This window comes from Drosophila innubila, chromosome X, assembly GCF_004354385.1.
Source record: "Drosophila innubila isolate TH190305 chromosome X, UK_Dinn_1.0, whole genome shotgun sequence".
Classification (NCBI taxonomy): Eukaryota; Metazoa; Arthropoda; class Insecta; order Diptera; family Drosophilidae; genus Drosophila; species Drosophila innubila.
Genome location: NC_047626.1, coordinates 16,229,986 through 16,250,373, shown reverse-complemented (window position 1 = coordinate 16,250,373; position 20,388 = coordinate 16,229,986). Strand labels below are relative to the sequence as shown.

Genomic DNA, 20,388 nt, shown 5'->3' with positions numbered 1-20,388 from the left:
GCCAACCGAAATCAATAATGCGCGCCTCACAAATGTGGCAGTAAACTTGCAAAATTTGTGTTAACAAAAAAAAAAAAAAAAAAAAACAAACCAAAAAATAAACGATAAAGAAAACTAAATAGGAAGCGAACTGAACTGAACTCAACTCAACTCAACTCAAGTCGAGCTCAACTGAAATTAAGTCAAATTGATTTCGGCTTATTAACAGTACAGAGTGTGCCGCGAAGTCCACTAAACGGAAAAGTTTTCGTTCATTATGTGTGCCCAGCTGACAAGTGGAGCAGCTGCCCCACAATCCTCCTGCCTCCTGCCTCCTGCCTTCTCACTCAACTCAAATAAAACTTGCTGATTACATTAGGTTTGTTGTCCTTTTTTTCGTATCTTGTGTTTATCTCTTATTATCAAATTTAATTTGCATAAATTTACAAATATTCAAATATTAGCAGAAAGTTTTGTCGAGTTTCAGTTCGGTACACCCAGAATGACAACCTCAAGAAAACAGCCCGAATCATTTTGGCAACACATTTGCTGCAGCTGCCGTTCACTCAATGTTAGATAGTTGCGATCTGCACCCAGCAAATATTTGTTGAATTCCATTGGACTGTCAAAGTTTCGCAGCTGGCGACGCACGCGCAAACTACAGTGAAGCTCACGATTGAGGAATCCCAGTCTGGCGGTAACTGGACGCCGTGTGGCAGGTGCCGCAAGCCATAATACATATAGATAACGCATCTTATTATCTTCGTGCAATGTTGAACTCGATGGCAGAGCTGGCCACGGTATCCTGCGCACCATTACCAACACTGGCAAGTGACCTGTCAGCGATCTGTAACTTAGAGGAAGTCTGCATTGTGGCATTGCCAGATTCCTGCTTCCATTTCCCGCCCAGTTGAGCAAGCATAAGCAATGATCTTGCCCCACGATCAGCTGTTGAGGCGCCAGTGGCAACAATGTCCTTTCCCCGCTTTCCACTTGGCGCATCCTCAGGCCAAATGATACACCTGGTGTCTCGACCAAGTGCTCACTTATCAGGTGCACCAGCAGCTGGCTGTGATCCAATCGCACTTGACAGTTGGCCAGCGGACAAACTGATCGACAGCATTCTTCTCGAGCCATCTCCTCCATCTGTCTGTCTTTTTTATATTTTTTTTGTATTTCTTTACTTACTTGTTTTTGATATTTATTTACTTCATAAAATGTGTAGAGAATACTAAACGATTGATTTTAAATTTGTCACATTTAGACCCTGTACTTAAAAAGCGTAAAGGGGACCGTGGCAGATCTTACAAAGTATATATATTTTCTTTATGAGCATTAACAGCCGAGTCGCTAAAACAATGTCCGTCTGTCTTGTTGTCCCATTATCCTGCTGTCCGTCCGTCTGTATTAACACTTAGATCTCAGAGACTATAAGAGCTAGAGGCACCAAACTTGGTACATGGGTTTCTCTAGTTTGTTCTTTTGTGTCGTACCACTATATCATATATCTGATATAGGAACGACCGGTCTAAAATCAAGTTTGAGTATGAAAAACCTTTTTTGTTTTTCTAGATATCTTAACAAAACTAATAGAAATGACATTTTGAATAGTCTTATACATCCTGACCGAAGTTGGTGCAAATCGGTCGACTTTAGCATATAGCTGTCACAGGGACGATTGATCGAAAATTAAGGTTAAGTATGAAAATTTTTTTTGTTTCTTCAGATTACTGAACCAAACATCTGAACTTGCAGAATGATATGATTCCTTTTTATAGTACATGATATTTTTTTTTATTTATAAAATTAAATCTAGTAAACAATACTAAAGTAAATTAATGGGGGCCGATTACAAGATAACTTTTTGTTATATAATATTATAAAAAGTACTAAACTTTTCAAATTTGTATGTTATATAATATTTTTTTTTATATAATATTATAAAAAATACTAAAATTTTAAAATTTTTAATATATATTTTTCGCAATCATCGCAAAAGCAATAAGTATCGGGTATCATATCATTTGTACGACACAGTTTTTGGTTATTGACACTAAACTTTGATATATTAATCATAAATTACAGTAAAAAAGGGATAATTACATATTACATACATATTTAGTATATAAGAAAACTATGTTGTTCTAAAAATTCATGTATGTACATATATAAGCGCCATAACATGGATATACTATAATCAGTTATTATGATTGATCAATTCTGCTTACAACTCTCTTCTACGACCGCAGCTTCTGTAGAAATCTTGTCTTATATCAATCTTCTGCTATTTATACACACTTTTTTTGTGTGCTGACCGTTAATTGATGAATGTTTAAAGCCAAAAGCAGCTGACAAGTTGTGACCGCTGCTCCAAATTCAGTTTGTAATTGCAATGCAACGTTGCGCATACATCATTACGGTCAGTACTTGAGCACTAAGAACCTTGAAGCGCAGAAAGCAGACAGAGCAACTGGTGCAAAAAATAACAGAAGGGAACGGAGAGCGGGAAGCGGTCAGCTGGAAGCGGAAAGCGGGAAGGGAGGAATGCAAAGGGAACTGTTGGAATCTGTAGGGAGTCACAGGAGGAGGTCCCTCATTAAATGTGCAAATTGTGCGAGCTACCAAAAAGAATTTAAAAGACGACAACACAGTGGAGAGAGAGGGGGCGTTGCATTGAGAGGGGAAGCTTCCCGGGGGTCAATACTGTGGCTCCCTCTTTCTAATAGACAGCAGATGGGGATGCGGATTTGAAAGCGGATGCGGATGCCGATGTGGATGCGAAAACGAAAGCGAAAGCGAATGTGACGTTTAAAGCGGCGCATACTTTTAACTTAATGCACATTTTGGCCCAGTGGATAGCTGAGGGGGTGGTTTTGGGTGGTTTGGCTGGTGTCCTCGGTTGCGTCACAGTCTGTTTGCGTAACTTTCTGCTGACTTTTTAGACTAAAAGTCAAATATTTCATTTGGAAATTCCAAGTGCTAGGGCGAGAATGAAATGTGCAAATTTGCAAATACTCCTACATACATATGCATAGTTGTGTCCCAGTGTGTGTGTGTGTGTGTGTGTGTGTGTGTCCCTGCCACGCCTACAGTGCCACCCAAGCGATAGTAGCAAAACACATTTTTCTAGCCACAGCTAAGGCCACGCCCCTCGTGCGCCCTTACGCCCATCTACAACTTCAGCCGGCGGCTGCTTAAAAACTATAAATTAAGTTTACAACTTTTCCGCAGAAACTTTTTCTGTAGCCTCTCATTGTTGTTGTTGTTGTTGTGGCTGTTGTTGCTCGTCGTTTTATTATTATTGTATTTGCGTGTTGTTGTTGCTATTAGTTCAGTGTTTTATCACAGTGTGACAAAATGGCATTGTGTTAAAGCAAAAGCACAATAAAAATGTGTGTCAAGCTGGCCAACAAGCCAGCGAACCACTTTGACATCCATCATTGCTGCGCCCGACACTTGTTGACCTCAAAATGGGCAGACACGATTGCAGCACCACCTTTGCACCACCGCACCACCGCCAAGCCACTTGCCTCGCAGCCAACAACAACAACAACGTGAACAACTGAACAACTGACAGCTAATCAAAATGTCGCACAAAGTTCATTAACAACATTTTCCAGTCAATTGTCTTGTCAAGGTGCCTAGCATATTTCTGCAGATATGTTAGACAGAGAAAGAAAGCTCTGTTTGCGTTTTGCATAGACACAGAACTGGATGCTGGATGTTAGATGTTAGATGGATCCTTGCCGAGAGGTCGTTCAGGTCGTGGAAGCACTTTGTTAACAACTTGGCATAAAGTTGTTTGTCTTTCACCTCAGCGTGTCGATGACACGACTACGACTCATACCATTTTGACTCAGTGCCCTGAGGGACACTGAAGGGGTGGGGAAGTGAGGTCATTTTATTGTCAGGCAAATCAAGAAAACTTAACGAACTGTTCCCACGTTGCTGATACTTAAACAGCACAAGGTCCAAATCATCAGATCTTAACTTTGGCTAGCCAATGAGCTTGAAATTGACAACAGAATGCAATGCAAACAATACAGATTATTTTAACAGATTCTTTATAATATTACCAAGATGTTTCCAAGTACAGCAGAGTCTCAGTATTTAGTTATCTTGTAAAATATATTTTAAAATATTTTATTTTATTCATACTTTAATTAAAAGAATTTTTAAGAGAGCTTTCAAGGCAAAGGCTTTCTTCAATCATTTTCTGACTAAACATTAAATTTATGTGCAGCTAACTAAAGATTTATGAAATTTTGAAAAGTTTTAAATTCATTGCTTTTCGATTAGAAAGTACAGGTTCGTACTTAATTTTAAGCACAAATTGAATTATTTACAGTTTTACACAAGTTTCTGAACTTGCTTTTAATCCAATATATTGATTTATTCAGAGCCCTGCCTCAAAAAAATATAAAGGGTGTAATATCGATGTGAGCAAATTGCGAAAGTAGCAGAAGATGGCTTGCAAAATCCCATTAAACATATTTTAACATTCTTAGGCTAAAGTGAATGTATATACAAATATATACATTTTTTATTAATATATCTGCAGGGTCGCTCACAGTCAGGTTAGCTTTACCGCAATTATTTTTACTTTTTTCGTTTTTCAGTTTAATTACTTGGTTTTAGCTTTGGCTTTCAACATGCGAATAATCGCAATGGACACGCCCTCTCGCCCCTTTTTTGACCTGTTTCAGCAGCCTATGCCTGAGCTGTCAGTGTTGTTGTGAGTGTGTTAGTATGTTGTGTGTATTGTTCTTCGACTCATTCGAATTAAGGTGCCTCTATTCTATTCAATATTTATATGCACGTCGTTAACTGCATAGATTATTTGCATATCAAACGGTGTGAGTGCGTGAGTGCGTGTGTAAGTGTGTGTGTGCGGTGTGTGTGTGTATGAGTGTGTGCGTGTTTTATGTAAAATACGAGTACGGGCACTAGCTGCCGACCAGTTACAGTTCCAGTCTCAGTCCCTTTGCCCCCGTTCCCGTTCCCGTTCCCATTTTGAGCCGCATCCTTTGCCTGTCTGGCTTCCTGGCACGCACAAAAGCGCAAAGCACGCAAACGGGTCAAGGATATTATGCATATGAATACACAAAACGAAACCACAAACGGGAGCAAAAACAAATGCAAAAGCAAGTCAAACTCAACCAAACGAAACAAACCAAAGCAAAGCAAAGAAGTTCACTGGGAACGCAACCAAACGTACGTCAACTTCAAAGTCGACGGCGACGGCGAAGTCGACGTCGACGCAGCCATTGTCGCCGCTTGTCGGCCATTGTTGTGCCCCTGCGTGTGTGTGTGTGTGCGTCGGTGTGTGCCATGTAAAAGTCGCACAAATGAACGCGTAATTGTTTGTACATGAGTACATTGCGTAAATATTTACCAACACATTCAGACAACACTCATCGCCAGCTGGCGCTGCCTCCGTCGCTGCCGCTGCCGCTGCTGCTGCCTGCGCCGCCTATGTTGCATGCAACGCGCGTTCATTTGCATGCCACCGTCTAGAATTTCAGAGCACATTGCCAAGTCAAAGGCGTTTTAATCTGCTTACCTTGGCGATGGTTTTTTCTCTATTTTTCTTTTCTCTTTCCTCTCAGCTAAGGCGAAATTTGCATTTGCAACTTGAGGCGAGAGGCGAGAGGCGAGAGTCGAGAGCCGAGTGGCGAGAGGCGAAAGGTGACAAAGGGGCACGTGGCAAGGCGATGTCTGAGCTTGTCATGCCTTGACTTGCCGGAGTTGCAGCAGCATTGCTTTAATTACGAGCTGGTCTTTACTTTGAGCACATAAACAAATTGAAAATGGTTTATGGCATGCAAATTAATCAAATCTCTATCTCAATTAAGTCTCAGCCAGGCAGCTGAGCTAAGCTCGCAGCTTGCAACATGCAACTTGCAATTTGAGTTGTGACCGACCTGTGGCTGGGGCATGCCACACAGGAAATTTCATCTTTGAGCAGCACAGCGAATTGTGCATAGTTTGACATTATTACTGTATTATTATAATTATTCCCAGGATAATAATTAAACGCAAGCTGCACACAATTATTGTGCAACGATTTTTTTTTTTTTAGTTTGCATTTGCTTTGCTGCCCCTTGAGGTACACACTCACACACACACACACACACCCACACCAACGTCAACTGCTAATGAAATTTGTTTAATGCATAATCAACTAATGTATTACACACAAGTTTAACAACAGCAACAACAACAACACTTGTTTTGTTGTCGCCTGTCAAAGTTGATGTTCAATTAGCTAAACTTCCGCCTTCGTCTCAACTTGCCACTTGCCACATGCCACTTGCCACATGCCACATACAACAGCTACTATCTAGTGCTCAATTTTTGTGGCAATCTCATAGAAAACTTTGCCACGTGTCACGACGCGTCCGCAGCATGAGTTGGCTCATTAAAAACTAAACTGTAATTATTGTTTTGGCCATAAATGTTAGCCAAGTAAGCTAAGAACGAGATATCCATTAATCAAGCCGAAATGAGCTTCAATTAACTCGCAAGCCGAATCACCTTTTAAGATTGCTTTCATTTATTATAATGATAAATAAGATATCATATACTTATAGTACTATATACTCTTGTATATACGGTCAGTGTTATTGCCAATCCATGGTCAAATTTAGCTGTCGATGACGCGACAATTTGTGACCGGAGCCACAACAGCGAGAACCCATTTCCGGTGCCACTTGCAACAGTTGCCAGGGTTGCAACAGTTGTAACAGCAGTTGTCAAAGGAGGAAGGCAATGTCAAAGGCAGCATGTGTACGAGTACTCGTATATGCTGCACTTCCTGTTCGCGTATCAATTATGGTGCACGTTCAATGTTGCCACCACTTTTAGTTTTAGCTTTGAGCATAAGCGATTAACGGCACGAGCTGAAAAGCGAGCGTAAAGAGAAAACTGTAAATCAACAGCTGGCAAAGAGCAGAGCAGAGCATGGCCAAGGTCTCTCCCTCTCTCTCTCTGTCTCACTCTCTCTCTCTCTGTCTCTCACTGTCTCTTCACCACACTCACTGTTGTGTGGATGACACGAACTGTGGCACGAACTCACCACGATGGCCACGATAGCGTTCGTCGTTGTCGTATTGCAAGTAGCCGCCTTTTAGTCTAACGTTGAACTCTGTAGCTGTTTGTTGCCCCAGTGGCTGCTCTATACTTGCCCCAAACGGTACGTGTGTGCAACGATAAACCAGCGAACGCGACGCGTAATTCGAAATCCCCTTTAACCGAGCACAGTGCGCCTACAGGCAATTGCTACTACCAAGTTATCATCTCTGACGACCCCATTTGTTTTTGTGGTATATTTTTTTTAGTTATCAGTCAGCAAAAAACTTAAAAAAAAAATATAGTAATAATATTAATAATTATTAATAATAACAAAGTGCAAAGTTTGTTCATTTAACGGCAGCTAACGGCAACTATAAATATAAATGCCGGTACAACAGTGCGAATGATTAATATGCGAAATGCAAAAGCAACAACCATAGCAACAACAGCAAATATTCAAATCAATTTAACTTAAATCGATGTAACCAAGTGTGAAAATTTACATTAACGCTTTACAGTTCCGCTGCAAACATAAAAACCGGAAATAGCCAACAATCGAAATCACAACTCAAACGGTTAGTATTAACAAACATATTGAAAATATTTAAATGAAAACTGGAAAATTTATTGAAGCATTTATTTGAACCGATAAAATTTAAATTAATGCATTTTATACTGTGCAGTTTTCAGTTAATTGCATTATTATTCTATTTATTAATTTGATATGTCAGAAGGACCTGGAAATTTATTTGTGAGAGGAACTGCAATTTGTTGTCAACAGCGTGCATTTAAGTTAAATAAAATAATTAATTTCTTTGCATTAACATGTATTGGGAATCTAAGTGAAAATTTTCCCTACTTTTCCAAAATACATGGTAGATTTTGTTCGACGTTTTTACTAACCCAAATCTTTTAAAGTGTCAATTCTTGGGAATCCCAAACCTCACTATTAAGAATATTTTGTAATTGGTTGATTTAAATCTGAACCGAATCACTTTTATAAAAAAGAGTTCTGGTCTTTTTCTTCATAAAGGTTAGGTTAGGTTGAGACGGCTGTCAGAATAATGATCTGACACCCTTATACGGGTCTTCCATTCCCAATTATTGGTACCATCCGGCTACTACGAGTAATGCCTACATGTAAAACCTTTTAAATATATTTTAATTATAAGCAATCAGCGCAATTTATTATGTTCTTTGACACATTAGTAATACCAGAACCACTTCAATCGAAATTTCGTTATTTTAAGCATTGAAACAAGTCAAATAAAAAATAAGCTAATTTTACTCAGTAAGCAGAAATATTAGACATCTTAAATCTAAAACATTTTTAAGTAATGGAGCTCAGTTAATCAGTATTCAAAATATCTGAAATTAATGTGTCTTATGTAACATATAAACAGAGAGGATATTTTAATTATAAAGGCAGTAGAAAAAGAAATCTCACCTGCAGATACATTAAATATCTTTCACAGTATTTCTCATAATGTATCGTACTTAAATTTAGCTTCAATCTGTTTCCATTTATAAATATCTTCAGAAAAGTGGTAGACTGCAAAAAATAATGACTTATGTATTGACTTGGTTTTTTGTTTTGCCATCCGGACAATCCTCTTCTAAAACACAGGCAGTTAATCAATCTAGGTTTGCAGACCGATAAGCAGTTATAAATATGTGCGAGCATAAAGCAAAACAAAACAAAAATAAGTGGCCCATCAACGGGTAGCTAAAAAGGAAAAACTATAAATACAAGTTGTATTTGAAAGTGGCTTAAAGCATTCAGAAAAACAGAAAAAAACAATGTGACAACAGCAAACTGGAAAATAGAAATAAACATAAAAATAGATACGAAAGTGAAGCAGAAAGAGCAACAGGGAAAGGACTTGTAATACTATATAGTTATTGAAAGATTGCTGAGGAATGGAAGAGTAAAGGAACTGTAGCTGGTAGAGGCGTTAAGCAGGACAAAAAGGATCTACATGATTTATAAGATACATTAAATTGAATATTCAACATAATGTAGCATTTAAATGGCCCAAGCAGACACACACACACACACCTAGACAGAAACTATACGTACACATATGGAAAAGGACATATTGAGATATGTTTGTTTGTATATATATTCAAATATATATGTATATGAACGAAATGCGCTGCCATCTCAAGGTCATTTGACTCGAATGGAATTTTATGGCCTGAAGTTGGGCAGTCGCCTTGGCCTGGCCAATGTGTAAGTGACTTTTGGCCGCGTCTAAGAGCATGCCACAAAATCAAAATACTAGCCAAGCACCTAATGGCATGCCTTGTTGCTTCCTTTTTCTTTTTTTTCTTTTTACTTTTTATTTATTCTATTTTTATTTTTTTTTTTTTTTGTTGGCTTTTGCTTTCTGTGGTCTCTTATTAAAGTTATGTACCTCTTCAACTTAGCCAGCGATTAAGTTTTGCCAAAAGCAAATGGTGGGGGAGCAGAGAATGAGCTAAAATGGAATGAAATAAAATAAAAGAGCACAACTTTTAGCGTCAAAAAATTATTTAACTTCAACGTGTGCGAAAGTAATTTAGCAAACCAGAACGTAGCAAGCATCATAAATCACACGCTCAGCCCTACAGCAAAGTGCCAACTATAACTGTAAATACACACACACACTCAGCAATCGCGAGCAGTAAGGTAGTAGAGGGGGGTGGGTGGTAGGTAGGTCCTTTCGTTACGTGTGCAGGTCAAATGTGAAAAGTCAGCCAATTTGGGCCACATTTGACAGACAAGGCGGCGTCGTGACCAGCTGTCTGCCAACTAAATGTTGCACACTCCCTTGACTTCCCTTTCCCCCCTGTTAGTTAGCCCTCTATTCCCCAGCAATCTCAACGCTCTGCTCACTTGAATAAAACTCCCGCAGTTAGGCGCATTAGAAGGCACTTAGCAACACTGCACGTGGCACACACACACACACACACATAAACAGTGTCATAGGGTCAGTTGCCGATTTTTTATTTACTTAATGTATTACCTGGAGTCTTACAACACTGGCACATAAGCAACATTTCTATCGATAACTAACAATTATTTGGAAACTTGATTTTAATATAATTTTAAAAGGATTGTAAACAAATATTTCCCCAAAAATTTAACATATATGCTTTAAAACTTTGTTTGTGTTTAAAAGAGCACTATAATCTATAGTTTTAGATCTTATACTGGGGTCTGTTTCGGTTTTCACTTTCGGTAAGATTTATCGTAAGTGAAAATCTTTGACCTGTGCTAATTTCGTTTTGGAAATATTTTGCTTATTGAATTTCCCTTGTGTTGGTTTATTTAAGTCTGATAAAGTAAAAAAAGATAATTTTTAAGTACTTAGCATAAATGCAACATTAGAAAAAAATAGAATGAAATCCTATAAAAGTGGAAGTGATAAGCGAAACATATATAACATATATGCTATATTACACATTATTAAAATTGAAAAGTATGATGAATAATAATTACGAAAATCGAAAAGAACAATCGAAGTTAGTATCGAAATATATGAAACTAAAAACTATCGAAATAATGACTGGCCAATTTAATCGCTGACATTTGTCACTTTCCGTAGTGTTTCAGAAAACAGAAAGAATAATTTAGACAAAATAAAAAACGAACATAAAACAAACTGAAACAATTAGAAATATTTACTTATATATTTATTTTGAATGCCGACAAGGCGCTGAGCAGTGGACAAATGGACTTTTTGAGCTTCTTGGTTAACTCACAGCGTCTAACGCAATGGGTGAGTAGATGTTGAGATGTTTGAGTGCCACAAAAGCGAGGCAATCCAAGTTGCACGATTGCATTTACAGCGACCCTCTGGGGGACCGGAGCTTATGTACATTGCCCTATCGCACGAGAGCTGTGATCTGGACTCGGTGGTTAGCACATTGGCAATTGCATATTTGCGTCATCGAAATCCGGGAACCTTGCAACATAACTATATGCCCGTATTGAATATGCTGCGACGTGATTATTCCAGCAAGTCTGAGGTGCGCTTTCTGCTCGACAAGCAGCAAATCACAGCGGATCGACATTTGGTCTTTCGAGACGATGTGCCCGAGGAACTGTTGCTGAGAAGTCGCTTCATCTTGGTGAATCATCATGTGAGCCCATTTCATTACTGCACCGAGGAGGTCTACGACTATCGGCCCTATCAATGCGAGGCTGCCCGGCTGCCCATCTACTGTCAACGCATAATGCATCCGATGCATTCGTGTGCCGCCCTCATCACCGAACGCTTTGACAGTCCCATATACAACTATACAAATGTGCATTGCCTGCGCGTCTACGAGTTGTTGCATGCGGCATTGTTGTTTCAGAATAATAACTTTAGCCAATATCCGTTGGATCAGCTGCCGCATGTGCGTGACTTTCAGCTGCTGCAGTTCCTGGAGAAGCATCTGGGTGAGCTGGAGTTGCCACAGCGCAGCATCTTGTACGATACCCTGGTGAAGGCAGTGTTCGATCTCAATGAGCTGACGTTGCCACAAGTGATGCGTCGCGAATTCAAACTGTTGCGTGCCAACAATGGCAGCCATCTGGTTCGCATTGCCCTCTGTTGTTTCCCCATGGCAGTCACCCGATTCATTTCATTCGAATTCTCCCAATTGGCATTGCAGCAGTTTGCCGCGGAGCACAGCTGTGATTTTATCATGCTCCTCGGCACGAGCATGCAGCCAAGGGGAGGTTTGGTTATCAAGGAGATTGGACTTATACCATTGGATGCACTGCGCGACATGGAGGACAGACGCCTCTTCGATCATTTGATTATCAATCTGAATGCGACTTTGGAACCATTTTTGGCTCTCGAGTCGTATCGCGGTCTTGACTTTATGCAGGGCGCTTTCTTCTATTTGAATGTGTGGAACATTCAATATTATGACATGCTTAGTCTGATGCAGCGTATCATATACAACTGGGTGTCCGAGGATGTTTATTTGCCCAACTAACTCATTAACTTCCATGCTCAACGACTTGTATTCTGAATGTACTGCGAATAAAATCTTGCTGCAAATTTATCTGCTTTCTCTTCCTTACATTCTCCCTCTCTCTCTCTCTCTCTCACTCTCTCACTCTCCCTCTCTCTCTCACTCTCCCTCTCTCTCTCTCTCTCTGCCTCTCTCTCTGTCTCTCAGATGGTCTGCTCATATTACGAACAGCTTTTTTAGCTTTGGCAGTTAAATTCAAGTTGCACTCTTTCGCCAGTAAAACATTTGACCTTTCAAGTGACGCGTCATGACGCTTCATATTTTTGCGCCTTGTAACCGCTCATCAGGTTTCAATCACAACAGTTGGGAAATTGCCAGGCATTTGCAACGAAGATTTTATATCACAAAAAATGAAAAAAACATTTGACCTTTTAATGCTCTTTATTGAACCAAGTTTGAATTGCCTATTAATTAATCTCACAGAAACAAGAAACAACTCTATAGTCGAGTCACGGACAATAAAAAACCCGCAACTCTATTTATTTTTGAATTTCAAACTCTAACATTATACAAATTGCTGCATGCTTTTAGGCGCTTGCATTGATTCCAAACCTTAAACAGCCAATAAATTATATGTATTTTTATCCGATTAAGCGATTAAGTAGAATGTTTAATATAAATGTATACCAAAAAGAGCATTCTAATTGAAAACTGTAGCTTATAGTTAAGTTTATGTTATTATTTTAATTTTGATCCTTAATATATTTGCTTTCATCGAGTACTTTAATTGATGTTAAATACATAATTATAAGTAATAAGCATAAATAATCGCAATTCGATGATTTGTTCGTGTTCCAAACTTTAGCAACACTGCTTACGAAGAAAAAATATGAAAGTGTTTTGAACGAACGCACTTAAATTATGATTTACCCAGATATAACACACTCCCACAAACAATATGCTGAGGGTAAGCGTGAGAGATTACCAAATGTGTGGGTGTTAAAGGGCAGAAGGGGAAATGACGGGAAGATGAAGGTAAAAAGGCTGCTTAAGCCATTATACAATGCATTAATCTAATCAAATGAGAAACTGTGCGAGTTGCCAAATTCATGAACTCAAAAAAGGAGTTTTATGTACGACTTTGACCCTGTTTTTTATTTTTCCAGCTTTTTGCTGTTATTGTTGTACACACACACGCACACCTTTCCACATATGGGCAGGCAAAAGTATTTGCAACTTGATTTATAAGCGCGCTGATGTCAGTTACGTGCACGCACTCAATAATGGCAGCAGGAGCTTGCTCGAGTGCCTGAGGGGGTGGCCTGGTGAGAGGGGGTGGCAGGTGGGGACTGGAAGCAAGCGTCTGTTGTTGTCTTTGTGCTTTGACAACAAGGATTTGCGAAGGACTCGCCGCTATTGCGCAAATTGCTTGCAACACTTTTTTTTGTCGTCGCCGCCATTTGCCGTTTGGCTTTTATAAATCGTTTAGAGCACCCCTCTCCCTGCATTCGAATGCTGATAACGGCGACAAGTAAAAGTCGCCGAAAACAGGAAACTCTCTGCCGTCAGTTGGCAGTCGAGAGTTGCGAGAGTTGAGACTTGAGAGTCGAGAGTCGACATTATTCGCTGGCGCCACTCAAAACACATCCATCAGCGCCGCATTTATATGAAGAGCTTAATGCCAAGGGTGTTGCTCTACCGTACAGGTAAGACAGATGACAAGGGGGTTAATGGTGGTGGGGGGAGAGCGGTTTAGTCCCACCATTCTAATTGTTAGACTGCTTGTCTTTTATTTCCTTTTTTTGTACTCTGTCGCGTTTTTGTTCAGCGTTTTCTTGTTTGCCATTGCATACTTTTGAGCGCTGAGCGCGTAATGAAGATAATTGCTGTTAAGCGCATCTCTAAGCGGATTTTCAAGCCACTCTTTTCAACTCCTAAATACCCTTTACCTTTACCCTGACCCCTTCCCAATTGCCCCCAGTTTACCGCTATCTACGCTATGTAATTGAATACGATGTCAACGAAAGTTTTGCACTTGACTTTTGTTCGTATACCCTACGCCAAGTAAAGCACTGTATAAAATCGCCTTGCCTTAATGAATTCTAAATTTTGAAATGTATTATATTAATTAAATTAAATTAAAAAAAGGCCCTATTCATGGCAAATATTAAAAAATATGTCAGTTTATTTGTCTTGTCACTATCATTCAATTTCGTCCACAACTTTCTTGTTGTAGCGCATTCTATTTGTCGTCTATGCCCTCGTTGTCTTAAGTGCTCTTATTTATTATTATTTTTTAGTTACGTCGTTTTACAATTTCCCTCTTAATTTACACTTTGCATGGGTGTAAGGGACCAAGGCGTGGCAGCAGCATATTTATCTCAAGCTTTTATTTCAAAGGGAGCACGAGACTTGCATTAATTAAATTCCTTACACGCTTAAAAAGGTGTTTCAATTTGTTCTGTGTCTTAATGCTGTTGTTATTGTTTTTTTTTTTATTGTACTTTAGTATTTGCTGCAGTTGCAGCTGTAGCGACTGCTAATTGGCAAACGGGGCGAATGCGTGATGTGGCAATCAACGTTGAAATAAAGTAACAAGCGAAGAAAGACAATCGTAAAGTCTGAAAACATGAATTGCAATTAAATATGGTGGCGAAATTGTGGGATTTCGTTGATCCACAAGTCAAACACTTGGCCCACAATGTGGCAACACCAACAACGACAGCTCAACAGCTTTGTCCGGCAGTTTCTGAAAAGCCAAGAAACTTGCTTTTGCTCAACTCTCGCTTACTTTGCATATTTCCGGCTTCCGTTTTGCCTGCGACATTGTTACGATTTTCTATGCTAGAATTTTTTTTGTAGAAAACTTTTTCTATATTTATATACAAATAAATACCCTGTTTCATATACATAGGTGATAAAAAGGTATCTTGAGTTGCATTGCAGTATGACTCTATCGACATAATTTATTCAGCTGCCACTTTTCTATATGAATTTAAGTATTTGCTAGTCGAACACACTCTTGTCTCATTTTTTTTTTTTTTTGTAACAATATTTCATTCTCTTTTTTGTCAAAACTTGTTTACAGGCGCAAAATTATTGTGACAGACGCTAACATTTACGACAAATACAAGAATAATATAGAAATGATGGGGGGACTGAAATAGGGGATGCAGAGGAGCTGTGGATGAGGGAATAGGCATTGGCTTTTCCATGTAACAGGTAATTGTTTTTGTGCCTGTCGTTCTGCTTCATTTGGTTAGGTTTTGTCTTCGTGGCGTAGTCGTTATTATTTTTTTCCTACTTTGGCATAATTTATTGTATTCCTTGTCTCGCATTTGCATAAATATTTTAATTTGCATTTTAACAAAATGCGAATTTTTAGAGCTGCCTTTGCCACATAATCTTTACCAAAACATAAATAGATATATACAATGTATATATATTTTTCCATGTATACGAAAAATATATCACGATATATAGGATTGTGTAGATGCGTAGGTCTCCATTGTTTTCCTTTTTTTTTGTATTTGTTGTTGCTGTTGCTGTTGGGTTTCTGCAACTGTTCTTAACGCCCATTGTTTACATGGGTCCGAAAAATGAAAAAATAATAATAGAAGAAGCAAAAAAGGCTAGCACAAAAGAATTGAATTGAAAATCTATTAAACGACGCCAAAGAAATCCTTCCAACTGTATGTAAAGAGTTAAAAGTACGCTTCAGCTGGTAATTCCCTTCAAAAAAGCAAATTCAAATGAAAAAAATTTACATTTATCATAAAAAAAAATTATAGGAGTAAATCCATGACATATTTTATGCATATTTACAAAGCAAAACTGTAAGTAAATAATCAACTAAGTGGCGAGTGCTGGCAATTGATAATTTCAATAGACTTAAATGTAATTTTAATCGAAAGCAATTTATTTCATTAATTAAATAAATGTGCTCATATTTAAACGTGTATTCCACGAACTTAATAGCTACCTAATTGCATTTCAATTACCTTTTTATTATTATTATTATTATAATTATTATTTAATTCGCAATCAATTAAATCAAAAATGTATTGTGCCTACGTCACGTCAGAAAAGTTGCTGATTAACTTATCAAAATAAACAAAACAGCCCTCGCTTAGTTTTGAATAAGTGCAGCAAATGTCAACTATGTCTGTGAAGAACACTTTCAATTTTAAACGCACATATTTTCTTAACAGGCCTTACATTTCAGGAGTTATTTTTTAGCGTTGCCTTTTTCTTTTTTCTTTGCTTTTCTGCAACTGCAAACAATTAAAACCAATTTTCTTCATTTCGTATTTTGTGTTGAGGTTGTGCAATGTGTTGTATTGTATCACAAAGTAATGTCAGTTTTAATTAATTTGTTAATTTTAGAGCCTTTTGAGAGTGGAAATGGGCAAACCACAAGGATCTCCCTAAGAAATAGGAATTCAAATGCATATTTAAAATTGTAATTGCTTTTTGTCTATTTATCTGTGGTTTTGTATCCTGTGGGCATAATGAGTTTGTCAGAGTGTATGTAACAGGCAGAAGGAGGCAGACCTCCTAAAGTATATATATTCTTGAATAGTAGCAACAGCCGAGTCGATTTAGCCATGTCCTTTTTTTCTGTCCGTCTTTTTCAATGCGTCGAGACTTTAAACTTAGTATGTAATTTTTTTGGGTACCGAGTGTGCTCGAGTGTGCCTAAATGTCTGAGTGTGGTCGAGTGTGCTCGACTGTAGCCACACCTTACCGCGAGCAAAGCGAGCCGGGGGTAGGCGAACGATTCGAGCAGATAACGGAGCCCCCTTGTTTCTTCTTCATTGTGCAATTGTTAAATATAAAAGATTCTTTTCTGTCAGCCAAATATAACCAGTAAGATATATATATGCTCTTGGGGATACAAAACAGATATTGTGGCTAAATTACGATACCCTAGGCAAGTGTATAATGGGAATAAGGAATTGAAGTTAAATAAAACTGAATTTGTGTGGCATCAAACGCGCATAATTTAATAAAGTCGACGACGCGTTAGGGTCGTGGCCATAGCCCGACGGCGTTTGTGCCCTAAAGTAGGCAATCACTTTATTATTAAGCTAGACACACGTACATATATAAATACATATAGGAAAAGAGAAACATACAGAAGCATACACGCGTATGTGCAGCAGACAGTTCATAAAAAAGCAAACAAAATAATGGCATCAAATTTGAAGATTTGATGCGGCAAAATGCTTTTCACGTTTTCAGCATTTTGGTGGCTTTTGTTGTGAGTCTAGGCAGCTTATCGATAGATAATATATTTATATTTAAATAACACTTCATCATGCTGTTGTCGACGATGAAGATGGCGATGACGATGACGATGCGGATGTGACTGTAGATGTAGATGTAGATGTAGCTGTGGGATGTCGGAAAGTAGAGAGTCGATTGGGCTGACTGAACAACGCTGCGTATGCGTAATATTGTTTGCTTTCATGTTTCAAGCAACAGCAGGAGCAATCGCAAAAGGGGCGGCAGCCTTATAAATAAACTTGATCCATTACACACATACAATTTGACTTGGCTGCCGTCTTGAGTGCGATAAATTTGGGCTTATGATTTTATCCCTTTTATTATTGGCCACGCCCGCACGCCCAGACGCTTTACAGCATAAGCGGCAGTGCCTTTAGCTTGCCATTTTCATCTCATTTTCATTTTCATTTTCATTCGGCGGCACAGTCTCATTTTCATTTTCATTTCCATTTTGTTTTTGGCTTTTGCCTGCTCGCTCAAGCGTGAAACAACGCTCACAAACAGAACCACACACACACACACACACTCGCATGCACATGCACACATACATTCACACACTCACTTACACATGTGAGCAAAGCATTGTCAGCATTTTGAAGAGCCAACACACAAAAACCAAAAGGCATTTGCTTGAAAATAAATAAACTATATATACTCGGTAACAATAAGCAGGCAAGCAAATTAAACACACACAATGCTCACAACTTTTTCCTTGTTGGCGTTTTCCTTTTCCCCCTATTTTTTTTTTTTTTTTTTGTAGTTAACCACACAAAACGGGGCAAAAACTTTTGAGCCCTTTGCAACTAGAAGACGCTCCAATCAGCCAGCAGCAAGGCAGCAAATCAAATAAAATTAACACAATATAACAATGGGAATACTCGAATCTCGTATAAAAGTCCTTGACCAACGCAACGGTTACTGTAATGAGCACACTCTCACACACACACACACACACTCTCACACACACACACATATTCAGTGAACCACAAGAATGACTCGTTAAACAAATCAAAGTATGCCCTTTGAATGTATTCACAGTTACTGCGTAGATACAAATCTATTCAAGAAATAACCATTTCAAGTGTGGTTAAACAAGTTTTGTTTAACAAGCAGAATTGATCGAATTCGATACTATCATCCTTCATATACATCATCGACTTATCTATATATAATGATTTGCGTAATATATTGATTACGTCAATCAAAAGTGTGTGCACTTTAATTATATATTAAATATGAATATAGTTAATTTCTGCTCATTTTGTATACCCGTTACTTACTTAAGTAAAAAGGTATATTGTATTCGTTGGAATGTATGTATAAAATATATATTCATAATCAGCATCAACACCTGGGTCGATATAGCCATGTCTGTCCGTCCGTCTGTCCGTCTGTCCGTCCGTGTGAGCGCCTAGATCTAAGAGAGCTGGAGCAACTAAATTTGACACAATGACTTTGGAGTACTTCCAGTTGATTTTAAATTTTTTCCACTCCCCTTTTTGTAATTAACGTTATTTATTATTGTTATCTATCATCCTACTTAATCGCAATCAGATCGGCTAAGTGGAACGGGAGTAAAGACTTTTTTTAATTTTTAAAGCAATATAAGCTCCCAAAAGTATGTAACAGTTATTCCTATAGTTGGAGTCTCGACTATAGCCTTTCCGCCGAGTTCAATGTCTATTAAAAATGGGTTCAAAATTTTTTTAAAAGATCCTTTGGCACAAAATGCATAAAACTTAATGTAAAATTTAAAAGTATAACTTTGATTAAATTGACTTTAAAAAACTGTCCCTTAATTAGATTTCATACTAAAAATAATATAAATAATCGAAATGTCTGTACAGAAGAATTTGTATATGATTTTATTATTTAAGGGGAAGTTCACTAAAGTTTAAAATAAATATAAGCATATTTTGGTATTTTAATATTTTTAATAACATACTCTCATGCGAACTATTAAATGTTGCAATGTTTTGCAATCGAAGGATCGTTTTATTGCACTGTTATCGGTACACATGCTTGAACACGTTTGCTTGAATGTATGTATTTATGTGTGTGATTGTGTGTGATTGTGCGTGCTCGTAATTATGTGCTACATCATCTTTTATGAGCATAACAGGCATACAAACATCTTTTGCTTTTATTTTCAAGTGTATCAAACAGGAAATGTTCGCGTCTCTTGCGAATGCCTCACCCTGCCTGTACCGTCGGGCATACCCCGCTGTTGGCCTCTCGTTTGTTTGTGTTTAATCTCGTTTTAATGCCGTCGAGCATCATCGTAAAAATTATTACATTAAATGTCAACGCAAAAAAAGAAGAGTCCAAGCAACATCCGAGCACCACACAAAATACAACAACAAGCTGTACAAGAACAACAATATATAATATACAAGTATAAGAAAACTGAACTGAGAAAGGGAAAGAGAAAGAGAAATAGAAAGAGAAAACGAGGGTAGGGAAAGAAAATGGAAAGTATGTAAGCAACGAGTATAATGGAAAGCGGGTGGGCCCTTGGTTTAAGAGGGTCGTTATTATTAAATTTTACACACACACACACACATACATACATACGCAGCTTTACACACGTACTGAGAGCAACAATAAAATGTGAGACTATATGCCCAAAAGACATGTAACTATCTCGCTCGCACACACACACACACACACACACACACACATACACGCAGCCAACAACTTTATGCCCGGGCCACTAAAATTCAATTTTTACAAGCATAATATGTTGCAATGGCAACACTGATGACACACTCACACCCAGACTTATATACATGTATATATATTTATACATGTGTACGTTGCCGGCACACCTTATACTTTCTCGCTGCCTTTGCCATTGTCTTTGTTAGGATCTTTCTTTGTCTTCTTCTGCTCCTCTGCAATGATTTTGTCAACTGCCAACTGCTTTTTATGTGTCGCACGTTATTAAATGAATTCAAGCGCAGAAAATTGCCAGCCAGACCAGACTTGCCTCCAAACTCAGCTACAGACACATACAACCAACAACAACACCTTGACACACGCACACACATACACTGTCCACAGCCATTCAGCCTACAAATTGTTGGGCCTTTT

The 20,388-nt window shown here is 38.3% G+C and overlaps 2 protein-coding genes across 2 annotated transcripts; one reads left to right on the top strand and one right to left on the bottom strand.

Annotated features, from left to right (window-relative positions):
* Positions 1–376: 376 nt before the first annotated feature.
* On the bottom strand, positions 377–1,126 carry LOC117793311. Its single transcript, XM_034633599.1, has one exon. It carries the CDS (start codon positions 1,123–1,125, stop codon positions 463–465), a length of 663 nt encoding a protein of 220 aa, XP_034489490.1. The 5' UTR covers position 1,126; the 3' UTR covers positions 377–462.
* A 9,613-nt stretch (positions 1,127–10,739) lies between these two features.
* LOC117786141 (exopolyphosphatase PRUNE1-like) lies at positions 10,740–12,096 on the top strand. Its single transcript, XM_034624312.1, has 2 exons — positions 10,740–10,817; positions 10,888–12,096. Exons 1-2 carry the CDS (start codon positions 10,770–10,772, stop codon positions 12,025–12,027), a joined length of 1,188 nt encoding a protein of 395 aa, XP_034480203.1. The 5' UTR covers positions 10,740–10,769; the 3' UTR covers positions 12,028–12,096.
* The last annotated feature ends 8,292 nt before the right edge of the window (positions 12,097–20,388 follow it).